The sequence below is a fragment of the Vicugna pacos genome, chromosome 3, assembly GCF_048564905.1.
Source record: "Vicugna pacos chromosome 3, VicPac4, whole genome shotgun sequence".
In the NCBI taxonomy this organism is placed as follows: Eukaryota; Metazoa; Chordata; class Mammalia; order Artiodactyla; family Camelidae; genus Vicugna; species Vicugna pacos.
In genome coordinates, this window is record NC_132989.1 from 13,944,682 (window position 1) to 13,968,856 (window position 24,175).

Sequence of the window (24,175 nt, forward strand, 5' to 3'; positions counted from 1 at the left end):
TTCTGAAGTAATTGCCCTTAAAGCATCAGATTTAGAAACGTGTATGTTGCGGGAAGAGGGGTTTCTATTTAGATATTGTTCTAAGTGGAGGAGTCACAGAACAAAAATAGAATTTGGTGATTTTGTCCAGCCATTTGCTCTGCCATTGATTTTCTTTGGGATCTTGGGCAAGTTTCTCCGCTTCTCCGTCTCACTTTCCCATACTGTGAAATGAAAGATTGGACTAATTGGTTGTCAAAGTCTCTTCCAACTCTGATATTCTGAAAGCCAAAAAAAAAAAAACCCAAAAAACAAAAAACAAGAAACAAAGAAATTTATCCTTTAACCACGTGTGTGAAAATCGAAGGGTTTTCCATCAAGTTGCCCTGTTACCCTGGAGATATGGGCATACCAGGACTAGGTTAAGGGGTAAAAATATTTTTCTTAGCACCCTTTCATTATGGTGATTTCCCTGCCTACATAATGTCCTCCTCTCTCTCTCTCCCCACTCCCCACCCCCTACCCCCACTGCTTTCTTGCTGCCTCTCTCTCCCCTCCACCCTCCCTCGGCTTCTCAGACATCTAAAGGCCACTTAAAGCTGATTTAGGCTAAAGGGGTTAAGCAGTTTGTGTGAGGAAAAAGATTTCATCATGTGCAAGGATTACTGACCTACTTTAGAAAATAATACTTAGTTTTATTAAGGGTTTGGAAAAACAGGCACACCTCTACTCTGCAGATGGCAGTATGCATTTTTTATGGCTTTTCTGAAGGACAGTTTTACAGTAAGTCTTAAAACGTGTAGCCCTCTGACCCACTAATTTCACTTCTGGGAGCTTATCCTAAGAATCTTATTTATGATAGTAAAGTTGGAAACAGATATCCAACATTAGGTTAAATTATGATTCATTCATAATAGAATGCTATGACGCCCTCAAACACTGCAAAAATTCACCTATTGACATGCAAATGTATTTGTGATTTATCAGTGAAAAAAAGCCGGTTTAAAATACTACCTGAAGCACAACTAGACAAAGACATTACAAGAAAGTAAAGCTACAGACCAAAATCCTTCATGATCATAGATGTAAAAATTCTGAACAAAATTTTAGCACACCAAATTCAACAATATATTAAAAGGATAATATACATGACCAAGTGGGCTTTATCCCAGGAATACAGGTTTAATATTTGAAAATCAGTGTAATTCACCACATTAACAAACTGAAAAATAGAAAAATATATGATCATCTCAATATACATATAAAAACATTTGGCAAAATCTGTCTAATATAAAACTCTCAGCAATTAGGAACAGTAGGGAACTTTCACAACTGGTAATGTACATCTATGAAAAATCTATAGCTAACATCATAGTTAATGAGGAAAGACTGAATGCTTTCCCTGTGAGATCAGGAACAAAATACAGATGTCCACTCTCACCACTTCTATTCAATATTGTACCAGATGTTCAGGCAGTAAAATCAGGCAAGAAAAAGAAAGAAAAGGTATCCAGAATGGAAAGGAAGAAGTAAAATTGTCTTTATATGAAATGATACGATCATCAATGTAGAAGATCCAGTGGAATCTACAAAAAAGCTACTACTAATTGAGTTGACAAAGTTTCAGAATACAAGGTCATATACAAAATCCAACTGTGTTTCTCTGTACTAGCCGAGAACATTCAGAAATTGAGCTTACAATAACATCAGAAATCTGCAATAACTGGGGATAAATCTAATGAAAGACATGAAACATATGTAAACTGAAGACTATAATACATTGCTGAAAGAAATAAAGAACTAAATGTATGGAGAGATACACCTTGTTCATGGTTCAAAAGACACATGATTAAGATGTCAATTCTCATCAAATTTAGAAGGTTTTTTTTCTTCAGTATAAATTGACCATCTGATTCTAATATTCATATGAAAATGCAGAGGACCTAGAATTGTCAAAATATCTTTGGAAAAAAAAGAAAAAAGTTGAAGGGCCATCACTATCTGATTTCAAGAATTATAACAAAGCTACCATAATCAAAACTGCACGGTGTTGCCAAAACAGACAAATACTTCAATGGACCAGAATAGAGAGTCCAGAAACAATTCTACACATACATGGGCAACTGATTTTTGATAAAGGTTCAGAGGCAAAGGCAAGGTAGTGGAGAAGCGATCACCTTTTCAAAGAAGTTGTGTTGCAAAAATTGGATATACATACGCCCCTCTCCCCCTCAAAAAACAGAGAACTTGGAGCCATACTTTACATCATATACAAAAAAAAATCAACTTAAAATGTATCTTAGACCTAAATGTAAAATCTAAAACTATAGAACTTTTAGAAGAAAACCTGGGAGAGAAGAATGCTGTGCCCTTTGGGCTAGGCAAAGATTTCTTAGATACAACAACAAAAGCACAACCCATAAAAGAACAAATTGCTAACGTGGACTCCATCAAAATTAAAGCCTTTATTCTTCAAAGGGCACTGTTAAGAAGATGAGAGGAAAAGCCACAGTCTGAGAGAGAATCTTTGCTAAGTTTATGTCTAATGAAAGACTCATATCCAGAATACGTAAAGAACTCTCAAAGCCCAACAATTAGAAAACAATTTTTTTTAATGGGCAAAAGATTTGAACAGACTCTTCACCAAAGAAGGTATATGAATGGTAAATAAGCATATGAAAAGATATCCAACATCATTAGTAATGAGAGAAATCAAAATTATAAACTCACGATGAAATTCTACTGTACACCTATTAGAATGACTTAAATTTTAAACACTGATGATACTGGTGTTGGCAAGGATGTGGAGAAACTGGAAATCCCATGTGCTGCTGTTGTGGGTGGAAATGGTGCAACCACTTTGATAGTTTGGTAGTTTCTTAAAAAATTCAATATGCACTTACCATATGATCCAACAATTCCATCTCAGGATATTTACCTAAAATAAAAGAAATTTTATGTCTATAAAAAGACTTCTACACACATTTCTGGTAACTTTATTTGTAATAGCAAAAAGTAGGAAACAACCCAAATGTCTCCCAAAAAGTGAATGGATAAACAGACTGTGGTATATCCAAGCAGTGGAATACTACTCAGCAATAAATAGGAACAAACTGTTGATGCACACAATAACATGGATGAATCTTAATTACATTGAGTGACAAAATCCAGATTTTAAAAAAAGCAAGTACAAATTGTATCATTTTATTCATATAAAAGTTTAGAAAATGCATCCTAACCTGTAGGGACAGTAAGCAAATATGGTTGCTTGAAGGTGAGAAGGAGGTATTACAGAGGGGCAAGAGGAAACTTTTGGAAACAGTGAATAATATATTCACTAGTTTGATTGTGAGGATTATTTCCCAGGTGTGTCAAAATTTATTAAATTGTGCACTTTAAATATGTGGAGTTTATTATGTATCAGTTATAATTCAATAGAGCTCTTAAAAATAGGATGTGAAGCATGATGCCACCTTGATGCTTCAAAAAAAAAGCAGTGGGGGAAGGGTATAGCTCAGTGGTTAGAGCACATGCCTAGCATGCACGAGGTCCTGGGTTCAATCCCCAGTACCTCCATTAATTAACTAAATAAATAAATAAACCTAATACCTCCCCCCTCAAAAAAAACACACAAACAAAATAAATAAAATATATTTTTTAAAAAGCAGCCATATGAATATAGTCAAAGAATTTTGAAAGATATGCACAACATGAAATGCTGGAATTTTCTCCAAGTGGGTTGAATTATGAGTGAGTGAAATGTTATGGAGTGGTTTTTTGTTTTGTTTTGTGTTGCTTTTTTTGGCTTACTCATGTTGTTGCATTTTTAAAAATTGAACTACAGTCAGTTACAATGTGTCAATTTCTGATGTACAACATAATTTCCCAGTCATACATATATATGCATATATTCACTTCCATATTTTTTCATTAAAGGTTATTATAATATATTGAATATATTTTCCTGTGCTATACAGAAGTTTTTAATCTATTTTTACATACAGTGGTTGTCATTTGCAAATTTCAAATTCCCAAATTTTACCCTTCCCACCTCCTTCCCCTGGTAACCATAACATTGTTTACTATGTCTGTAAGTCTGTTTCTGTTTTGTAGATGAGTTCATTAGTGTCCCCTTTTTTCTTTTTTTTTTTATATTACACATATAAATGATATCATATGGTATTTTTCTTTCTCTTTCTGGCTTACTTCACTTAGAATGACAATCTCCATGTCCATCCACGTTGCTGCAAATGGCATTATTTTATTCTTTTTTATCACCAAGTAGTATTCCATTGTATAAATTTACCACATCTTCTTTATCCAGTCATCTATCAATGGACATTTAGGTTGTTTACATTTCTGGCTATTGTATATACTGCTGCAATGAACTTTGGGGTGCAGGTATCTTTTCGAATTAAGAGTACCATCCAGATATATGTCCAGGAGTAGGATTGCTGGATCATATGGTAAGTCTATTTTTAGTCTTTTGAGGAATCTCCATACTGTTTTCCAAAATGGCTGCACCAAACGACATTCCCACCAGCCCTGTAGGGTTCCCTTTTCTCCATACCCTCTCCAGCATTTATCATTTGTGTACTTTTTAAAGATGGCTATTCTGCAATGAGTGTGTATATGTCCATGAATGACTGAAAAATTGTGCTGAACACTGGAATTTGACACAACATTGTAAAATGATTATAAATCAATAAAAAATGTTAAAAAAAATGGCTATTCTGATTGGTATGAGGTAATACCTCATTGTAGTTTTGATTTGCATTTATCTGATTAGTGATATTGAGTATTTTTTCATGTACCTATTGGCCATTTGTATCTCTTCATTGCTTGTTTAGGTCTTTTGCCCATTTTTGGATTGGGTTGTTTGTTTTTTTGTTATTAAGTTGTATGAGCTATTTATATATTCTGGAAATTAAGCCCTTGTCAGTCTCATCATTTACTAATATTTTCTCCCTTTCCATAGGTTGTTGTTTTGTTTTGCTTGTGGTTTCCTTTGCTGTGCAAAAGCTTGTAAGTCTAATTAGGTCCCATTTGTTAGTTTTTGCTTTTATTTCTATTGCCTGGGTAGACTGCCCTGGGAGAACATTCCCAAGATTTATGTCAGAGAATGTTTTGCCTATGTTTTCTTCTAGTAGGTTTACAGTATCTTGTCTTATGTTTAAGTCTATAAGCCATTTTGAATTTACTTTTGTGTATGGAGTGAGGGAGTATTCTAACTTCATTGATTTACATGCTGCTATCCAGTTTCCCAAAACCACTTGCTGAAGAGACTGTCTTTTCCCCATTGTATATTCTTGCCTCCTTTGTCAAAGATTAATTGACCATAGGTCTGTGGATTTATTTCTGGGCTCTCTATTCTGTTCCATTGATCCATATATCTGTTTTCATTACCAATACCATGCTGTTTTGATGACTGTAGCTCTGTAATATTGTCTGAAGTCTGGGAGGGTTATTCCTCCAGCTTCATTCTTTTTCTTTAGTATTGCTTTGGCAGTTTGGAGTCTTTTGTGATTACATATAAATTTTGAGATTATTTGTTCTAGTTCTGTGAAAAATGTCATGGGTAATTTGATAGGGATAGCATTAAATCTGTAGATTGCCTTGGGCAGTATGGCCATTTTAACAGTAGTGATTCTTCCAATTGAAGATCATGGGATAGATTTCCATTTCTTTAAGTCATCTTTCATTTCCTTAATCAGTATTTTATAGTTTTCCATGTATAAGTCTTTCATCTCCTTGGTCAGATTTATTCCTAAGTATTTTATTGTTTTGGATGTGATTTTAAAAGGGATTGTTTCTTTACTTTCTTTTTCTGATATTTCACTATTAGTGTGAAGGAATGACTGAAAAATTGTGCTGAACACTGGAATTTGACACAACATTGTAAAATGATTATAAATCAATAAAAAATGTTAAAAAAAAAGAAATGGAACTGACTTCTATGTTAATCTTGTATAGTGCTACCTTGCAGAATTCTTTTATCAACTCTAGTAGTTTTTGTGTGGAAACTTTAGGGTTTTCTGTATATAGTATCATGTCATCTGCATATAGTGGCAATTTTACCTCTTCTCTTCCAATTTGGATCCCTTTTTCTTGCCTGATTGCTGTGGCTAGGACTTCCAAAACTATGTTGAATAGAAGTGGTGAGAGTGGGCATTGTTGTCTTGTTCTAGATTTTAGTGGGAAGGTTTTCAGTTTCACCACTGAGTGTTAAGCTGGCTGTGGGTTTGTCATAAGGAGCTTTTATTCTGCTGAGATATGTTCCCTCTATACCCATTTTGGTAAGCGTTTTTATCATGAATGGATGTTGAATTTTATCAAATGCTTTTTCTGCATCTATTGAGATAATCATGTGATTTCTGTCCTTTCGTTGACGTGGTGTATCACATTGATTTGTGTAGGTTGAACCATCCTGTATCCCTGGGATCAATCCAACTTGATCATGGTGTACGATCTTTGTCATGAGGTCTGTTTTTACTATGAGTGGTTGTCAGCATCTGTGTGTTGGCTGTTATCCCTTTGATTGGGGGTGTAGCCAGTGTTGTGGTGATCGATTTCATTTTTTTTACTCTTAGACCCTGGATTCATTTGGAGTTTATTCTTGAATATGGTGTATAAACTATGGATCTACTTTCAGCATTTTCCAAGTGGCTCTCCAGTTGGCTCAGCACCATTTATTTAAAAATCCACTTTGCCCTGTGATTTGAGATTTCTCAACCACCCCATCCCAAGACTTGGAGGAACATCTGAGTCAAGAACAACTGAGCTACTGAGAGTCCATGCTGGGACAAGAGCTAAAATAAGACTGTGAGAATGATACCCAAAGATCCAGGAGGGGAAAAAAGGCTGGAGAGGTCACACTGCAAAGGGAAGGCTCAAAGGCCAACCAGGGAAGCTGGATGGTGATGGGACAGGATGAAGCAGAGGTAACAAGCAGCTCATGAGACAGAAACAGAAGTTAGTTCCTGAAATCTTCTTGGCTCCCTGTCCCGCGGCCACAACCTTCCAGACAGACACAGCCCACCTCAAAGGAGCTTCGGAAAATCCTGAGATGTGCTCAATGAGAAAATGTACAGCCATGACAGAGGAGGAATTCTCAGAAAGTTAAAAAGATTTATTATCATTCCAGGCTTCAATGAACCCACAACCCAGGGTTGATCATGAGTGAGAACAGTGTCATGGTAGGACAGGACGGTGAACAAACCCAGGCAGCTGGCATAAGTCCACCTCTCTTCACTGGATCCCCACTCCACACAGCAGCTGCTAGAGGTCCAACTCTTCAGCATCTACCCCACTCATCCTGGCAGTGCTCGAAGGCCAGGGAGGCAGCCTCATTTTCCCTGAGCTCACATCTCTGAGGCTGCATCTACCCCCACAACACTGGAGGAGGCTTCTAGGGTCAGACATGATGGATTTGGCCCATTGGAAGGAGAAACAGTGCCAGAGGAGTTGTCTCCAGGCAAAAAGGACAAGGCATACCTGTTCTTACATCCAGGGTCACAAATTGGCCACCCATGAGTCAGACTTCCCCACTGACAGGTCTGTTTGGCCCCTTCTGCCTGCTCAGTGTTTCAAAAAATAACTCATTGCCAGTATTTAAAAATTGATTTCATATAAAAGTCTGGACTTCTGGCTTCTCTCAGGAAAAAAGAATTCAGAATATTTGGCAATGTTGGACCCACATTCTCATGTGGTACTTACTGGCCATAGCTAGACAGCAGCTGCCCTACTGACTGGATGTGCACTTTCCAACTCACCCCAGTCCCACATCCCTGATTATAACCCCAGTGGGAGTGGGCAGCAGCTGCCTCAGATCAGTGCTGTTATACAAAAGTAGAATGGAAGACGTGCCCAGAAGCAACATGTTCCTCCTGGTCATCACTCACTAATGCCTTGTGCTTAGCCCTGCAGGCACCTGAGTTCGCAGACCATCTTAAACACATAAAGCACTCTCAAATATCTCTCCCACCACATGGCCTGCCTCTCCAGGATACACTGTGCCTCACTGTTAACTGGGCAAGTCTAGAAAAGAACACTAAATTAATCATAGAAGTTAATGGAAGAATAGACTGAGATCAACTACTTTAGGCCCTTCATTGTAAGAGGGGTTGAAGTAAAATGAAAACTGTTAATACCGTCATTCTGCTTTTAGGCTGGTCAGTGACATAAAAAAAGGCAATGAGAAAACCATAAAGGTACTTCAGGAAGACGTGACTGGGTCAGTCTGAACTTGGGGTCACAAAACATGTTAGTCCAATTCCTTGACGGTTTAGCAAACAAGTTAAGCTCTTAGAAAGCAATAGGGATGAGAAAGAAAATGCAGTGGCCAGCCCAGTAGATGGCCTGGGGTGTCAAAAAGCACCGGCTTATCCTCCCTTAGGTTAGGGCTGCTTGTCCACACCTAATAATTGTGTAAATGGCATAAAATGTGACTGTGACTTTCAGAGAGGGGAGCATCATCATTGTAGAAAGGGGCTTGAAAAAGGACAGACAGTAGAATTTGGCCAGTGCCAGCATAAGACAGAGACATTCACGCCCTCTTCATTCCACTGTGGCAGGTTCCACCTTATCTGGCCTTTAGGGAGAAAGAGATCTTGACGCAGGCCAGATGGTTCCCGCCGCTGCTCAGTTTGCTCTTGATTCGGTAGTTCCCGGTGCTGAGCCAGGCAGGCAGCTGCAGGCTGGGGAGCTCGATGTTACTCCTGGGCATTATGTAGACGCCCTGCAGGAAAGGCAGTGGACCACAGGTCATTGGGAGCCTATGGACAGTACACTCTCCTGGAGTGACCTCTAGGGTGGCAGCCAGGAACTACCCCTCCTCCCACTCTCCTAAGGGCACGGAATGTGACGACAGTAAAAGGGCACTGGAGGTCAAATCCAGCTTCATGTCTCCCATTCCGCAGATGCATGAACCAAGGCCTCCAAAAGATAAAGTGATTCAGGATAGTCCTATCAGTTAACATCCATAGATATGCAGATTTGCAGGAGAATGTCTCCACACCACATGCCTCTACCCCAGCCACAGTAATGCTCTCCTCTCCCTATACTTACTGCTTTTAAGGGACAGTGGCAGGGAAGCCCATAGGTGTGCAAAGGTTCTGGGCAGGGACTCCCAGGGGGAATTAAGTCATCAAGTGTATCACAGATGTTCTCATAGATGCAGCTACCAGTTTGTTCCACACATGGTATTTTAATCCAGATGCCAGCCACTTCCTTCTCCACAGTTAATTCCACCTGGTGAGAGAGTTGGAGAAAAAGTGTAAAATTCCAAGGCAAACATAGCAGCTCCTCTGCCTTCTTTAAAGGTCAGCATCTTATTTTAATCACAGAATTTTGAACTGGATGGGATCTTGGAGATATCTCATTTCTGATCCAAAAATGACAATATTGTGGCACCTGCCCCAATACTATCCTTTCTTGTGCCCATGGCAGACATTAATAATCAAATGTGACTTTTTCTCTCCCTGCAATGAACCACGGTCTTAGAATTTTTTCAGTGGTCACTGCCCATTGATGGAAGTTGAAATGCACTTGTCATCTAATTGTTTAACTGGCATCTAATGCACTGCTCATTGGCTAACTGTGGCACTGCTTCTAAACTTTCCTTCTGAGCCCAGTCTTGGCTTCAGAACCTTTTCCTAACAGAACTTCAGGAAGCTACCATCAGCTGATTGGAGTTGGTTACCAAGATGAAACCTATGTGCTATTCTTGGATCCTGTTTTCTCTGTACAGCCATAGAAGACAAAACTTAAAGCAGTAGGAATTTATAGGGAGATTATTTTGGGGACTGGTGTTAGGAAGATCTTCATAATCACACTGAGGAAGAGGTGGGCTCCCTGGACCCACCCAGCTGGAAAAGCTACAAAAGGACCCCTGCAGCCAGAGAGAAGCTGAATGAGAAGATCTATGAGTGCTTCGCACCTCCATGCTGCCACAGTCCTGCTCTGTTCTGGAGGTTAGGGCTGAGCCAGCTGTGCCGGGCATGTGCAAAGCATTCACTAAGTATTAGCTGCCTAAGAGCCAAATGACTTGTCCCTTAGGACCATGTTCGTATGCCCCCACCCCAAAGATATTGGGGAAAATTGTAAGGAAAGGACAGGAGGAGTTTAATCTCATTCCCTGTGGGTGTTCTGGCTAGAAACCACTCTCGACTGTGGCATTCCAGCATTCTTTGAATCCCAGCCTCCAGGTTCACTTGATTCAGGGCTTCTGTTTCTAAGAGATAAATCCTAGATGGGCATGTCCCTTAGGACCATGTTTGTATTCCCCACCCCAAAGATATTGGGGAAAATTGTAAGGAAAGGACAGGAGGAGTTTAATCTCATTCCCTGTGGGTGTGTTCTGGCTAGAAACCACTCTTGGCTGTGACATTCCAGCATTCTTTGAATCCCAGCCTCCAGGCTCACATGATTCAGGGCTTCTGTTTCTAAGAGATAAATCCTAGATGGGCACTTACTCCTCCAGACCCTGCTGGGCTCAGGCTGGCTCCCCAGGCTGACAACTCAGTCTTCCACCTGCCCCAGGTGTCAGGACCCAGGCCCAGGAGGAAGGGTCAGCTGCACCCTATATCCTGAGTGGACAAACTCAAATTTGTCGCATCCCACTCTGCTGACATAATGTTTCCGCCACCCGTATTCCCCCTCCCAGCCCTCCTCTCTCCTCTCCTGCCAAGCCTGCTCCAACCCCTTTACCTAGGAAGAGCAGAGGGCCTGGGTGGAATGCTACTTCAGCTACTTCCTAGTATGGTGCCCTTGGGGAATTTCTTCTTATCTCCATTCCCAAATAAAATGGGATATTTTAAAGTGTCTGCCTCTTTACAAGGTCCCATTGAGTGAGACAATGCTGGTAAAACACTCTGCATAGTGCCTGAAATCCAAAAATTACCTCCTACTGGACTACCTCTCCCTTAGCCAATACCCATCCTTGTTTTGCCAATAGTCCAATGAAAGTTAGGCCAGTTATGTCCTGAACAAGAACACCAGTCCTGCCTGGGCTCCTCCCACCAGACTGGAAGCCTCTGAGGCTGCATCCACCAGAAGGAGCCATGCCTCCCCCAGCCAGGATAAGCACGGCACAGACGTACTCAGCGGGGCTCAACAAACTTAAGGCAACAGCCATGCTTACCATTTGGGAACTACCAACCATGGCTCATTTTCCAGTCCTCGTTCTCAGTCTGCTTGCTCATACGGCTCAGAAGAGCAAGCAATGCTGAGTAATGAGGGACCACCAACCCCTCTCATCCAAGACTTCCTTGGCACCTCCACAGCTCTACCTAAATAAACTAGTGTCATGGGACCAGCTTTGACAAGACAGAGACACCGATCTGTAATGGAATCAGGATGCCCACACCTGCCAGAGCCCTTGGGAAAGTCCCTTTCCCTTCTCAAGCCTCTGTTCCTCCATCTTGGCCATGGAGTATATGCATCTCATGATCTTGAAGAGATACACAGACCTACCAGTTCTGACATCCTAACGGTCAAAATTTCTTACATATTAAAAACAATGTCTCCTTCTCTTGGCCTCTAGCTCCAGGCTAGGCACACAAGGCTCTAGATAAAGACCCACTGATAGCCACTGACTTGAAGGGGAGCCATTTGATGAGACTGGGGAGGGCTCAGGCAGAGGCATTGCAGGTACAGTGGAAAAAAAGTTAAACCAACAGGTCTGAAAGCCACAAGTCTAAAAGCCTGAAATAAGTGTGCATGCCAAATGCAGCAGTGATTTACAATTCCTGAGGATGGGGAAACCAAGGTCTCAGAGGGTGGAACTTGAGAGCTCAAAGAAAGGAGTTCTAAATTATGCCAAAGCCTGTGGAACACATCAAAAGAAGAAAAGGGAGTTCCTGGACAGACTCCATCCTTGCCCATGGCTCACAGAATCTGGGGCATCTAACTTCAAAAAATTTCAACTGGGGTTAAGGCCATCCAGGTCCCAGATGGGGTTTTTGATTAAAGAAATGTCACTTCAGCAAGATCAAGTGGCCCTCCTGCCACTAACAGGCTGCGTGGCCGGGACCAGTCACTCCTCTCTGGGCCCTAGTAACAAGGGTAGTAGCCATTGGCATCAAGAGCCCTCCAGGCTTATGCAGTGCTTGAGTCTAGGCGGCTCTCCTGGGTGGTCTTTGCTGGCAAGGAGAAAGTCCTGGGGTACTCCCCTGCAAAAACTCCAACCATTAATTCCACCACCCTGCCAGAAAGAGCTCGGGGACGGGAAATATGGGATAAAGACACCAGCCTAGAATGCTGACCTGGGGTAAGTTACACCTTTCTCTGAACCTCAGGGTCCCTTATCTGTAAAATGAGGCTAATCATCTTTTTCTCCTGTGAGTGGTGAGAGGCCTTCCTTTAATAGCTAGTATGCATATTCCTTGAATCAAAAACATATGCAAAAGAGAAATGTAGGAGGAAGGGGCAGTGGGAATCTGAGTTCAATTTTTACAAAGCTCAATGGCCCAAGTTTATGAGAAGTAATAAAGGACAGACTTATGATGGCTCAACTTGCAATTTTTTGATTGTACGATGGTGAAAAGAAATATACACTCAGTAGAAATTGTACTTCCAATTTTGAATTTTGGTCTAGGGCTAGCGACACACACTACTATCCCCTCTAGTGGGGATAGTACTACTATCCCCAAGTCTGCCACATGATCACGAGGGTAAACAGCTGACGTACTTAAACCGTGCTGTTTTTCACTTTTAGTATTAGTGTTCCATGAATTACATAAGATATGCAACTCTTTATCATAAAGTAGGCTTTGTGTTGGATGATCTTGCCCAACCATAGGGAAATTTAAGTGTTCTGAGCATGGTTAATTATGCTGTTCAGTATGTTAAGTGTATTAAATGCATTTTATACTTGCAATATTTTCAACTTATGACAGGTTTATTGGGATGTAACGCCTTCGTAAGTTGAGGAAGATATGTAATAGAAAAGGGAGTAGGAGGTGGGGGGAACCATCTTAACAAACTGCAAAGAAACCAGGAAAAGCAGGCTGGGGGAGAAAGAGTTTTCCAGCTTTCTCCTTCCAAGTCAGCTGCACTTCATCAGCTTCTTGGAAGTGCTCGCAGTTTGCATGGCAACGGGGGGGGGGGGGGGGGGGAGATATGCATGGTGGCCAGCCCACCAAGGAGCCCTATAATCCAGACTCAGTGGAGGGAGCATGGAAATGTGTGACCTGGTAGAAGATCACTTGAAGAATAGCTAAAGAAAATGCAGTGGCCTCGCCTGGAGAAGACCTGGAAAGAAGTGCGAGGGAACACAGAGCCTGAGAACCATCTGCATATACAGGACTCTGGGTCAAAGCGGCCACAGGAAGAGACTGATACTAAATGAAATTCTAACAAGTCTAACACATACTGAGCAGGTCTTGTGGGCCAGGCCATGTGCAAAGCACTCTCCATGTAATCAACTCAGTAATCGCTCAAAGAAACCTATGAGGCAGGGGCTGTGCTTAACCAAGTCAAAATGTAGTTTCAGGGACACTGGTTCCAAATCAGAAAACTTTCAAAGAGTTAAAAGAAACTGGTGGCAGAAAAGATCTTCAGGACAGGCTGAAGGCATAAGAATATGGTATAAAGGTGGCAATTCAAACCAGTGAGGAAAGGACTACAATGTATGGAGTTGCAATGGATACGTAGAAAGCCTCTATTGTTCTGTATGGAAACATGCAAGTATCCACCCCCAGCAGACATGAACGAACTGGTTATATCCTCAAAGAAAATACAAAGGCAAATAAACTTAGGCAAGGACATTTAACCTCATTAGGGATGACATAAAAGACTGGAAAAGATTTTGAGAAAATGGTCACTATCAACAAATGCGTGGAAATAGGCAAAAATCTCTTGTTGCTGGTTAGAGGATAAACAGGTTCAGACATCGGGAGGCACATTGGCAATATGTATAAAAAGACCTAAAAAGTCTATGTCTGGATAATCAGAAAAGTATAAAAAGATGCATGACAAGGGTACTTTCCGCAGAGGTGTTTATATATAGCCAAAAAACAAATAAAAAACTGGAAACAAACTAAATGTCTGACAACAGATTTCTTAAGTAGATTATGCCATCTACAACAGAATATTTCTGCCATTAAAAATGATTAGGTAGATCTACTCAAATGCCATAAAAAGAGGTGAAACATAGTATGATACCCAAAAAAAGCAAGTTTAATCATGTCACATTAATCCCATTAGTATCAATGTAGAAAAAATTCTGACAGGATACATAAATAGCTAATAATGATTATCTTGTGAGGAGTTAGACTGCAAAAGGGCATTTACAGGGAGCACTGCGTATTTATATAAATATATATATGTAAGTCCATTCAAAATTAATATGTATGCTATACGCCATGGTATGGAAGAAAGTTCCAAAGACTAACCTACAAAGTGTTAAAAGTGTGTATCCCTTATCCACAAGGTAGTGAGATTTCAGGTGATTTCTTTTATTTTCCCCCCTTTTTGACTGTGTTTTGTAAAGTGACTACATATTACTTGCTAATTGATGAGTCTGTTTCATAATTAACAACACCACTAAAAGCAAACTGCCCAGCCCGAGCTGGCTATCAGACAGTCTACAAATCTACACTTCCTTTGCAGCTCTGGGGTTCCAGGATTCCAAAATTACTCATAGTTCCTGAGTATACATTCCTCAGGACCCTGCCTTCTGACCAATGGCACCTTCCCTCCAGCACCTCCCCATCCCCGACCCCTCTCCCAGCCCCCAGGCTTACCTTCTGAGGACTATTGAGGCGGATAATGGTCTTGACATCAACACTGACAGTCACAGTCCCAGGAATTTTAATAGGGTCAGGTTCCAGAATCAGGTTATTTAACACTACGGGGTCCTTCTCCTCACCACAGTTTTCCCAGGAAAAGCCACCAAGCTGGGAGAGCCAAAGACAATAAGGCAATAAGAAAAGAGAAAATAAAAATTGACAAAAGGAACTCTCACAGGTCAGAAGAATCAACAGAACAAGTTACTGCCAATGTGCGCTTGGGTGAGGTACCTGCCCTCTCTGAGCTGCATCTGCAACTCCACATCTATAAACCTGCGATGACACTGGTCCTACCCATGTCATAAGCAGGACTAAACTAAAAGACGCAAAAGACACAATCTCCCAAAAGTGTGCTGTGAACTACAGAGCACAATATAACTGACCTTCAACCTCAAAACAGGAGAGTAACCACATCTGCCTTTGGTAGATATCTTCTCTGATCCCCCACCTCTCTGCTCCCCACTCCTCTCAAGCCAGTCTTGGCATCTCCTTAGAAGAAAATTCCTAGAGGATTCACCTTTGCAGCCCATGCCCAGGACCTTATTGGTGTCACACCCCCGATCCAGTCCAGGGCCAGGAACAATAGAAGCACAGAGCACACCGGGAAACCTAGCAGCATCCAACACCCCACCCTCAGAGGGGTGCATTAGCCCAGGGAGGGACTAGAACACACACGAAAGTTCCCAGGGGGCCGCTTGTTGATGAACAATCCCCGGTGAACAAACTTCCCCAGTCCTAACCAGGGCTATCTTACTCCCATCCCATTGCTCACACCTTCCACCACCAACCCCTCACCCCGAGTCACCCCCTCTCCTCTGCTGAGCCATATCTCCTCCTCTTCCTCTGAACCCCCAAGAAGTCCCCTGATTCCACCATCGTGTCTAACTACACATGACCACTGACTCCCCTCTTCCCCAGAACCCTGATCTTTAACACTTCCTACACCGTGCAGACTCTGCCCATCTACTCACACCTTTCCCAGGCCCCTGAAGGCCACCTTCAAGAGACTTTCAGCATTCCCACCATGCACATTCCATCTTAGAAGGAAAACCTGCCGGTCCTACATCCCCACGCTGACTCACCTCACCAAAACACTCACAGTTAGGTGGGTCAAAACAGAATACCTAACCCCAGCTAGGCTGACAGATTCTCTCTGCCTCCAATTTGGGAATTGAGACGGAGGCAAAATCACTCAGAGGGCTTTGGGCTTTGTCATGGGGTCATAGCTTTAAGATTGGGCCAGAACATCTAGACCCACGACCAAGCCAAAAGGACAAAAACAAAGGATTCTGCTGGTCTATGGAAAACAGAATGGATGGAGTCACCCTTCCCCCCTCTACTGGACCCCTCATCTAAATAGCAGCCAAGGCATGTTTTTTGGGGTGAGATATGGGGTAAATCAAGGCTTTAGTCAGCAGACGTGGGTTGAAATCATTGCTCAGCCATGCAAATGCGTATCCTGTGACTCTAAAACCAGTTTCCCCTTTGGAATTGCAATTTCCACACCTTTTAAGTGGAGTCATTTATACTTTCCTCTCAGACCTTACAAGGGTAAGAACACATACATAAAGTTTATAACACAATGCCAGGCACAAAGCATGAGCTGGCTCCCTAAATAACAGCCATTAGACATCCTAGTCTCCACTTCCTGCCATTAGCTCCATGAGATTCCTTGTATACCTGGAATAAACTTCCCTTTACTTGAGCTTCTTGGAATGAGTTCTGTTCCTTGGAATGAAACATCATGCCGTGACTAAAAAGCAGGACAGGGTCTGATTCATCCCTGTGATCCCCAAGGCCCCTTAGGCAGGATAGGTACCCACAAGTGTCTCCTTCAACATGCATTCCACAGATATTTATGGAGCAATGATCAAGGCCCAGGGCTAAGTGCTGTTAATAGAGGTAAACAATTAGAAATGTGCCTGCCTTGCCGTGAAGTGCTTACAGTCTAATGTAACTAAATATTTACAATGATCTCAGGGTGCCATAAAAGAAACTAATAGAGGGGCATGTTGAGAGTAACAAAGGACTCACTAAAATAGGGAGATGAGGAAATGATGCTTAAGCTGGACTCATGCAAGACGAGGAGTCAGCGATGCAGTACAAAGAGAAAGAAGGTTCAAGCAGAAGGAACATGGGCAAAGGCCCTATAGTGGAAAGACACTCAGATGCTCTGGACTCTACAAAGAAGGCCAGTGGACATGTAATGAATGAGGCACCCAGATGAGCTCAGAGGGGTGGCAGGACCTCACAAATCATAGTAGGAGGCTGGATTTCCTGTAAGTGCAATGGGACTCCATTGCAGGAGAGCGCCATGCTCTGGTTTATGGTTGAAAACGGATGGCAGAGGGTCAAGTCTGGAAGTACAGAGACCAGTCAGGATTCTACTATCAAATGAAAGAGTGCCTGGGATTAAGAGCTGGGCTGGAGGGTGGGGAGGAGGACTAGCCATTTTCTGGAGCTGCTTTCAGAGATTCCAAGGCAGCCTGATTCACACTGAGGACTGATTCCAGGCTGGAGGCAGTGTCCACTGTGCCCTGCTCCCACCTTCCCCCAGGCCCTGGTTTTCCCTGAGGTTTCCAATGCCTGACTACAGGCTTCTGTGGCAATGGATTCTGCAGCTGAGTCCAGCCTCATCCAGAAAAAGGAAGTATGAAGGATTAGCAATGCCCCCTGAGGGCAGGCCTGCCACCAGATTGTTTGTCTTCCCAGCCTAGGCCAACATGTGGGAAGGGGCAGCATATGGCAGAGGGGGAAGGCACAGCTGTGGAGGCAGAAATATGGGTCCAGATCAGAGACCTGGATTAAAGTCATAACTCAGTCACTCTCACTAACAGACCATGGATCAGTTAACCTCTCTTGAGGCTCAATTTCCTCATCTATTCAATGGTCATAATTAAATTTTCTCACAGGGCTACTATAAGAGTGAGAAGCTTGTACACAGAAAGTATAGGTCATAATTCCTCACGACTGTCAAGGCCATGAAAACACAAGATGTTGACATTAGGGGAAACCAAGTGAGGAGTATGTGGGAACTCCGTACTATCTCTGCAACTTGCCTGTAAATCTGAAATTATTCGCCTAAAAAATTTATTAGGGAAGAAAAAGCACATAGCTCAAGACATAGCACAAAGTATGTGCACAAGAAATGACAGTCATTAAACAGTATCACAGTCTATTAAGCACCTACTGTAGCCCGGCCTGGGGTTCTTCTCCGCTGTTATCATATCTAAAGCTCACCACAGCCCAGGTCACAAGACTGGTTAATGCTAGAAGAGGAAATGGAACTCGGGTTCCCGAAGCACAAAGACTGTCACCCTACAGCCTTCATCTGGCCCAGAGTCTCAGGGTTAGGGCTCTGAACCATATGAGCCCAAAGACCCAGATAAGAGCAGACAAGGATGGAAAATGCCACTTGCTGTGTAATCTTGGAGGAGTCCCCTATCCACTAGGGGCCTGGGTAAGGTGAGTGAATCCCCTGACGTTTCATGGCCCCTCCAAAACTGCCAACTTAAGACCCTCTGGTCTGGGATGGCATCCCAAGACAATATAGGAGAACAGGGATATAGGGCAAGCTCGAGGCTTAGCCAGACCACCTCATAACGGTAAGCACTGGAGCCAAGAGAAACATTCTCAACCTACACTCAGGGACAAACTGAATCCTCTGGGCAAATAAGGCCAAGAGGTCCTTACTCCTCCATTCAATAGGCAAAATAGATGTCTTGCCCCTGGGGCAGGGTGAGGCTGAGCCCACTTTTACATCGCTTTATAAATTTAAGATTTAAGAGGTTTTCCATCCATGGAAGCATTTCCCTTCACCCACAGCCATCAGACAAAGGCAGGTTGGTGGCATCCAGCCCATTTTACAGATGAGTAGACCAAGGCTCAAGAAGCCCAAATGCCATGTCCATGGATTAAAGACAAAGGGTTCAGAAGATGAGCCTCCCAGCTATCAGTCCTATTCCACTTTCCCCTACACCCCCCTGCTCTTTGCTCTCTAATATTTCTAAGGAGGTTGGAGGTAGGGGATCTAGGCTGGGCCTCTCTCTCTTTGTGGCCAGAGATATTAAGTGACTTGCCTCCAGCTATGCAGCAAAGAGAGAATGGAACTAGGCTTTTCTGTGTCTTAGAATGACAGAACTTTGCTTACTCGAGGGTCTGGGGCAAAGGGTGACTGAGAAGAGATGGTGAAGCTGGGAGGTTAGAGCCTCTCTATGGCTCACATCCAGGAGCAGGGCTGGATCTTTGTCACCTGAAGAACAAGTCTGGACCTTCTGGCCTGAAGAGCCTCTCAAATCCAACCTCCCACCTGGACAAGCAGCGCCTCAGAGCAGTACAAAAAGAGGAGGTGACGGCTGTCAGGCCTTTGCATGGGGGAAAAATTGGGGCAGGTAAACGGGGATGAGTCTCTGGCTTGGGAGCAGATCTTTAGTCTTGCAGTTCTGCAAAATTTCACTCAGATGTTTGGAAAGAGGACAGGAGAGTACAGACGGGAGTGAGATTAACCCTTCCAAAATAATCTGGAGCAGAGCAAGGCCTTATAGCCCACCCTCTGTACAGATAGGGAAACTGAAATCCAACCGAAACTCGTAGAGAGAAAAGGATCCCCTCGGAGTCCAACAGTGAGTGGCTTTGCTAGGCTCTGCTGCAGAGAATTCTATAGACCGGAGTAGCCACCCCCATATCCCAACCCCACCCGCACACCCCAACCTGGGTTGGGATCCTGGAAGCAGCTTCCTAAAGGACAGGGCGCTCACCAGTGGCGGGCGGTTTGCAGTAGCCGCTGGGCCGGCAAGGAGCAAGCCCAGGGAGATCAGGAACGCAGGCTGCAGCAGGGGGCTCATTGCAAAGGGTGGGTCCGCGCTGGGTTAACCACTAGATTTGCGGCGGCGACGACTCCTTTAAATACCTGCCTGCACTGGTTATGCTAATCTGGGCATCTTTATGCAAAGCCGACCGTCGCCACTTCCCTGTTCGCCCCGCCCCCTCCGGAACTGAGCTTTCAAGGCCTGGAATTGGACAGATCTCTCCCGACTCCGCCCCACAGAGGTTGCTCCTTTAGCCCCTCTCTCCGAGCGTGGGCGTCAGGCCCCGCCTTTGGGGCGAAGGCGGAGTCTAAGGAGAAAAGGGGCGGGTCCGAGTACGGGATGGGACGTGGCGGAGCGGAGCTCGTGCGCGGGGGGGTGGTCAAAGCGCGAGGGCGGGGCGGGGCCTAACTCAGGGCGGGGCTGGAGCGCGAGGAAGGGGAGGGGCTGTGGTTTTTGAACTCGGGCTGTAAGCCGCTGCGGGAAGGACCATTATGTTTTCGCACCCAAGTCCTTCTTGACAAGAAGTGTCACGCTCCATGTCAATATTGCGCTCCTCCATAGCCGAGTTATGAATCACTGTGTCTTTTTAATAATTATTATAAGCATGAAAAGTAACATTAAGTAAGTGCTTTAATGCGTGCCTAGTACTGTTAAGCACTTACGGGGGAATCCATTTTTTTTGCCCTCTTTTACCACTAAGGAAACATACACGATAAGGCCTTGCCAAGGTCACACAGCTAGGAAGTGATAGAGCGAGGATTCTGCTCACATATACCCCATCGGACAAGATTTCGTTAAGCTACTACACTTTGAGCTGAGGTTTGCTTTTTATAAAAGCAATAGAGATATTATTCCTGCTAAATTACCGCTAGACTGTAAACCCCACAAGCGGTAGGACCATGACTTTTGGTCACTAGTAATGTGTACCCAGTGTCTCACACCTAATAGGTGATCAATCTTTGTCAAATAAATGAAAGCATGTGTAGAATTTAAAACTTAATCATCTTTTTTGAAAGAAATGTTTTATTTTGAAGTTAATTTTAGATTACAGGAAAGTTGCAAAAATAGCACAGAATTCCTTCTCAGTCTCCCCCATGTTAACATTAATATATAAGGGTATTTTTCTTTAAAAAAAAAAGATATACGGATTTTTTTATAAACAAGGAGAAACTGGCATTGATATATTACTATTAACCAAGCTCCAGACTTTACCTGATCTTTTATTTGCACACCTTCCTCCCATACTGATCACCCCCTCTCTCATCTAGTGCAGCCTCTTCATTATACACAAGTGCAGTTTCAGGCCTTGCAAGGCAAAGGACTCGTCCAGTGTCACACAATAGAAGCAAAACTAGAACTCACTTCTCCCAAGGCTGACCCCTCAGAGGTATGAGAGGTATCCTTTTGGCTGGGTTCTTTGGTCAGCGTGTCAGTGGGGAAACTGGATGCTGACACCCGTGTCCCCGGAGCCTCACTGGAAAATAGGAAGGGGGCTGCACAGCTCCCTTCTAGCATCGTTCCTGCTTCATCTTTGCACCTGCCAAGGCCTCTCTACCCTACTACCCACATGTATGCTCAGGCCCATAAGATGGCAGCTCTCTTGCTCTCCATACATCCCCTGCCGAACATGGCCCTGCCTCACCCCTACCTTACACTCATGATTGCCTCCCCTACAAGCTGAAAGTTTAATGAGAAACTACCTGCATGATCTGCCTGGCCCCCAGCTATGGATTTTTATAGCCCTCAGACGAGAATGGCTCCATTATGTTTGTTCATCAACAGGAAACTGCCTCCTCGTGAGGGTTACTAACCCAAAGATCTAGGGGTGGGGGATGCATTCCAGCTGTGTCCCTGGCAACCAAGGAGCCCTTGTGTGGCAGAGATGGCAGCATAGTCCGGTCTGCCACCATCAGTCTACATGGCAGGGAGTCAGGAGTCCCTCCAGGACTTTTGCCTCTGACTTTTCAGATTCCCTGTTCAGTCGTTGAGGTCTCTGTCACTGACTCCTTCTGGGTTCTCTTCAGTCTCACAGCTGGGCAATCACAAGAATTGCAGGACTGAGGGGCGCAGCCCAACACCATTTCCTCCCAGTTTCTAAATACTCCATTCTCTCAGCCTCAGGCACACTCCTTTACACGAGAAGGATTTGATTTTAGGCAGTAAAAGATTAAAGCTCCTCGGGACCTTGGAGAAACTCTCACTGTGTGGGCACATTCCTTGGAGATTATAGTGTGTAACACTCTCCCTGAAGGGCTTTGGAGGTGATTCTGGAAGGTCATAGATACCATGACCTGGAAACCAAAACCGTGAAATTGCCAGGTAGAAGAGGAGAGTGGCGTGTTCAGACTACTTGCTTCCACTCACGCAGGCCCAGGCTTGTGTCCTATAAGAGCCTGGGGAGGCAGAGGCAGAGGTGGGGGCTGCTTAACCTCTCTGGGCTCAGTTTCCTCATTTGCAAAACAAGGATTTAATAATAATAATAATAATAATAATAAACTACCTCCCAGGCTAAGCTGTTCACTCATTCGACAAATACTTACGGACTCAACAGTTAGACAAAATAAAGGCCCTGATCCCATCCCTGTAATCCCACCCCCAGCCCCACAAAGACTAGAGTCTACTCAAGAAAAGCCATCAGCAAGTAAAGACTAAAACAAAGGATGTTGCCTACTTTCCAGTCATACCTACAGTACAGCCTGATAGGAGCTCAGGGCAGAGATCAGGACGAGGCACTCTGAGCTTTGGGAAAACTGACAGAACAAGCCGCCTTCAGATAGATATTTTCAGGAAAAATTTTTATAAACGTGGATTCTCACATCTTCCCATACTTAAAAAAGCACCGAAATCATTAGGTTATCTGTTCCTCACGACTAGCAGCAACCTTCTACCAAGGACCGTGTTTGATTGTGTGGACCCCTTGGCCAGAATTACCTCCCCCACCGACCACTTCGGAGCAGCTCCTCAGAGCTACCTGAGGAATTGTCTCCTGGGTTAGAGCTCTTCGCTAAGTCCTCAAGTAAAAGTGAAACTCGCAGCTCTCACAGTGTGCTTTTTGTTGTTGTTGTTGTTGTTGTTGTTAACAAGACATAAACATGATATTAACCAAAAGTATTATTACCAAAAGACAAGAAATCAGGTTAAAGTCATACAAAGTGCAAGTGGGCTGCATTTTTGACTCTGAGAACTCTCAGAAGAGGTGGGCTTTGACCATCTTTGGCAGAAATAGAAATAGTCGGGAGAAGAGCCCGTGTGAAGTGTTAAGTGGTCAAGACCATCAGGGCTGCACATTGCAGTTCTCTGGGGAGCATTTAAAATTCCCAACCCTCAGGTCACGCTCCAGGCCAACTCATCTAAATCTCTGGAGATAGGACCCAAGGTTGGTAGTTTTTTTTAATCCCATGTAGTTCAGATGTGCAACCAAGGTTGATATCCAGCCATGTAAAGCTCCTGGCACACAACAGGTGCACACAGACATAAAGGGGACAGTTACTAAAACAAGGCCCTTGTCCTTGAAGATTCCACATGCTAGGAGTGACGGTTTGCAATTTTGGAAATTGTTGTCACTCTAACATATATCACCATGGACTTCCTGGAGGAGTCACTGGGTCTGAGCCCTGGAACAACAGAGCCCAGGATGACCTCTCAGCCGTGCTTGTATGTGGTGGGGTAAGTGTTGTTGGAAGCCCAGTGTATATGGGGTTAAAGGCTGGTGTGAGAAGTGCCCTTGTACCCAAGGCCATGTACCTGACTCACAGTGAGGCCAAACAAGCCCAGCCGTTGGAGCTGGGAGCAGAGAAAGGTTTATTGCAGGGGCCGAGCAAGAAAAGTGGGCTGCTCCTGCTCAAAAGACCAGAACTCCCCAACGGTTTTGGGGGAATAGTTTTTAAAGGCAACATTTGGGGGTGCTGGCCACAGGGTGCATGACCTTCTTCTGATTGGTTGGTGGTGAGGAATCCGGGTGGTGTTTCAGGAATCTCAGTCATCAACCTTCTGATTCCGGCCAGCCTGGGGTCTCAGCATGTAGTTACCACCCTCCACCTGGGTAGGGGCCTTCAGTTCTGGGAGAACAACTCAAAGGCATGTATCAGATTGTTATATACAACCCCGAGGAGCTAGGACTCTTGTTTCATCGCTGAACTATTGCTTTTTGGCTGCTTTTCCTTTGTTTCTGCATTTCCTCAGTTCCCTAATTACTAACTGATTGAATCAGTTCTTTGGAATTCAGGGAAGGTCTAGAAGACTAAAGCTCTTTTCCAACGAACAAGAAACTGGGGGACATGGAAAAGTTTTTGTATACAAGAAATTCCCACAGGGCCCTGCTCAGTTTTGCCCTCAGTATAGTGAGGAATGTTTACCACCTGAGTGTGAAGAGGTCACAGGCAGCGACAGAAGCCTCCAACATCATTTGTTGGTCTACATGGTGTTTCTTAGAATGTTTGCTTGGTTTTTTTGTTTGTTTGTTTTTTATTGAAGTATAGTTGGTTTACAGTGTTGCATTAGTTTCTAGTGTACAGCAAAGTGTTTCAGTTATACATACATATATTCTTTTTCATATTCTTTTTCACTGTAGGTTATTGTAAGATATTGAATATAGTTCTC

At 43.5% G+C, this 24,175-nt stretch overlaps 1 protein-coding gene across 1 annotated transcript; it reads right to left on the bottom strand.

Moving 5' to 3' along the window:
• Positions 1-7,087: 7,087 nt before the first annotated feature.
• On the bottom strand, positions 7,088-19,765 carry GM2A (ganglioside GM2 activator). The gene is made up of 4 exons (XM_015239375.3): positions 19,526-19,765; positions 14,724-14,876; positions 9,046-9,228; positions 7,088-8,716 (listed from the first exon to the last, which is right to left on the bottom strand). The coding sequence occupies exons 1-4, from the start codon at positions 19,610-19,612 to the stop codon at positions 8,561-8,563; spliced, it is 579 nt and encodes a 192-aa protein (XP_015094861.1). The 5' UTR covers positions 19,613-19,765; the 3' UTR covers positions 7,088-8,560.
• Between the last annotated feature and the right edge of the window lie 4,410 nt (positions 19,766-24,175).

Coding starts and splice junctions, on each gene's coding strand:
- GM2A (XM_015239375.3), bottom strand. CDS start 19,612: ATGAGCCCCCTGCTGCAGCCTGCGTTCCTGATCTCCCTGGGCTTGCTC. Junction 14,877..19,525: donor CTGCAAACCGCCCGCCACTG/GTGAGCGCCCTG, acceptor TGGCTCTCCCAG/CTTGGTGGCTTTTCCTGGGA. Junction 9,229..14,723: donor GCCTCAATAGTCCTCAGAAG/GTAAGCCTGGGG, acceptor CTCTCTCACCAG/GTGGAATTAACTGTGGAGAA.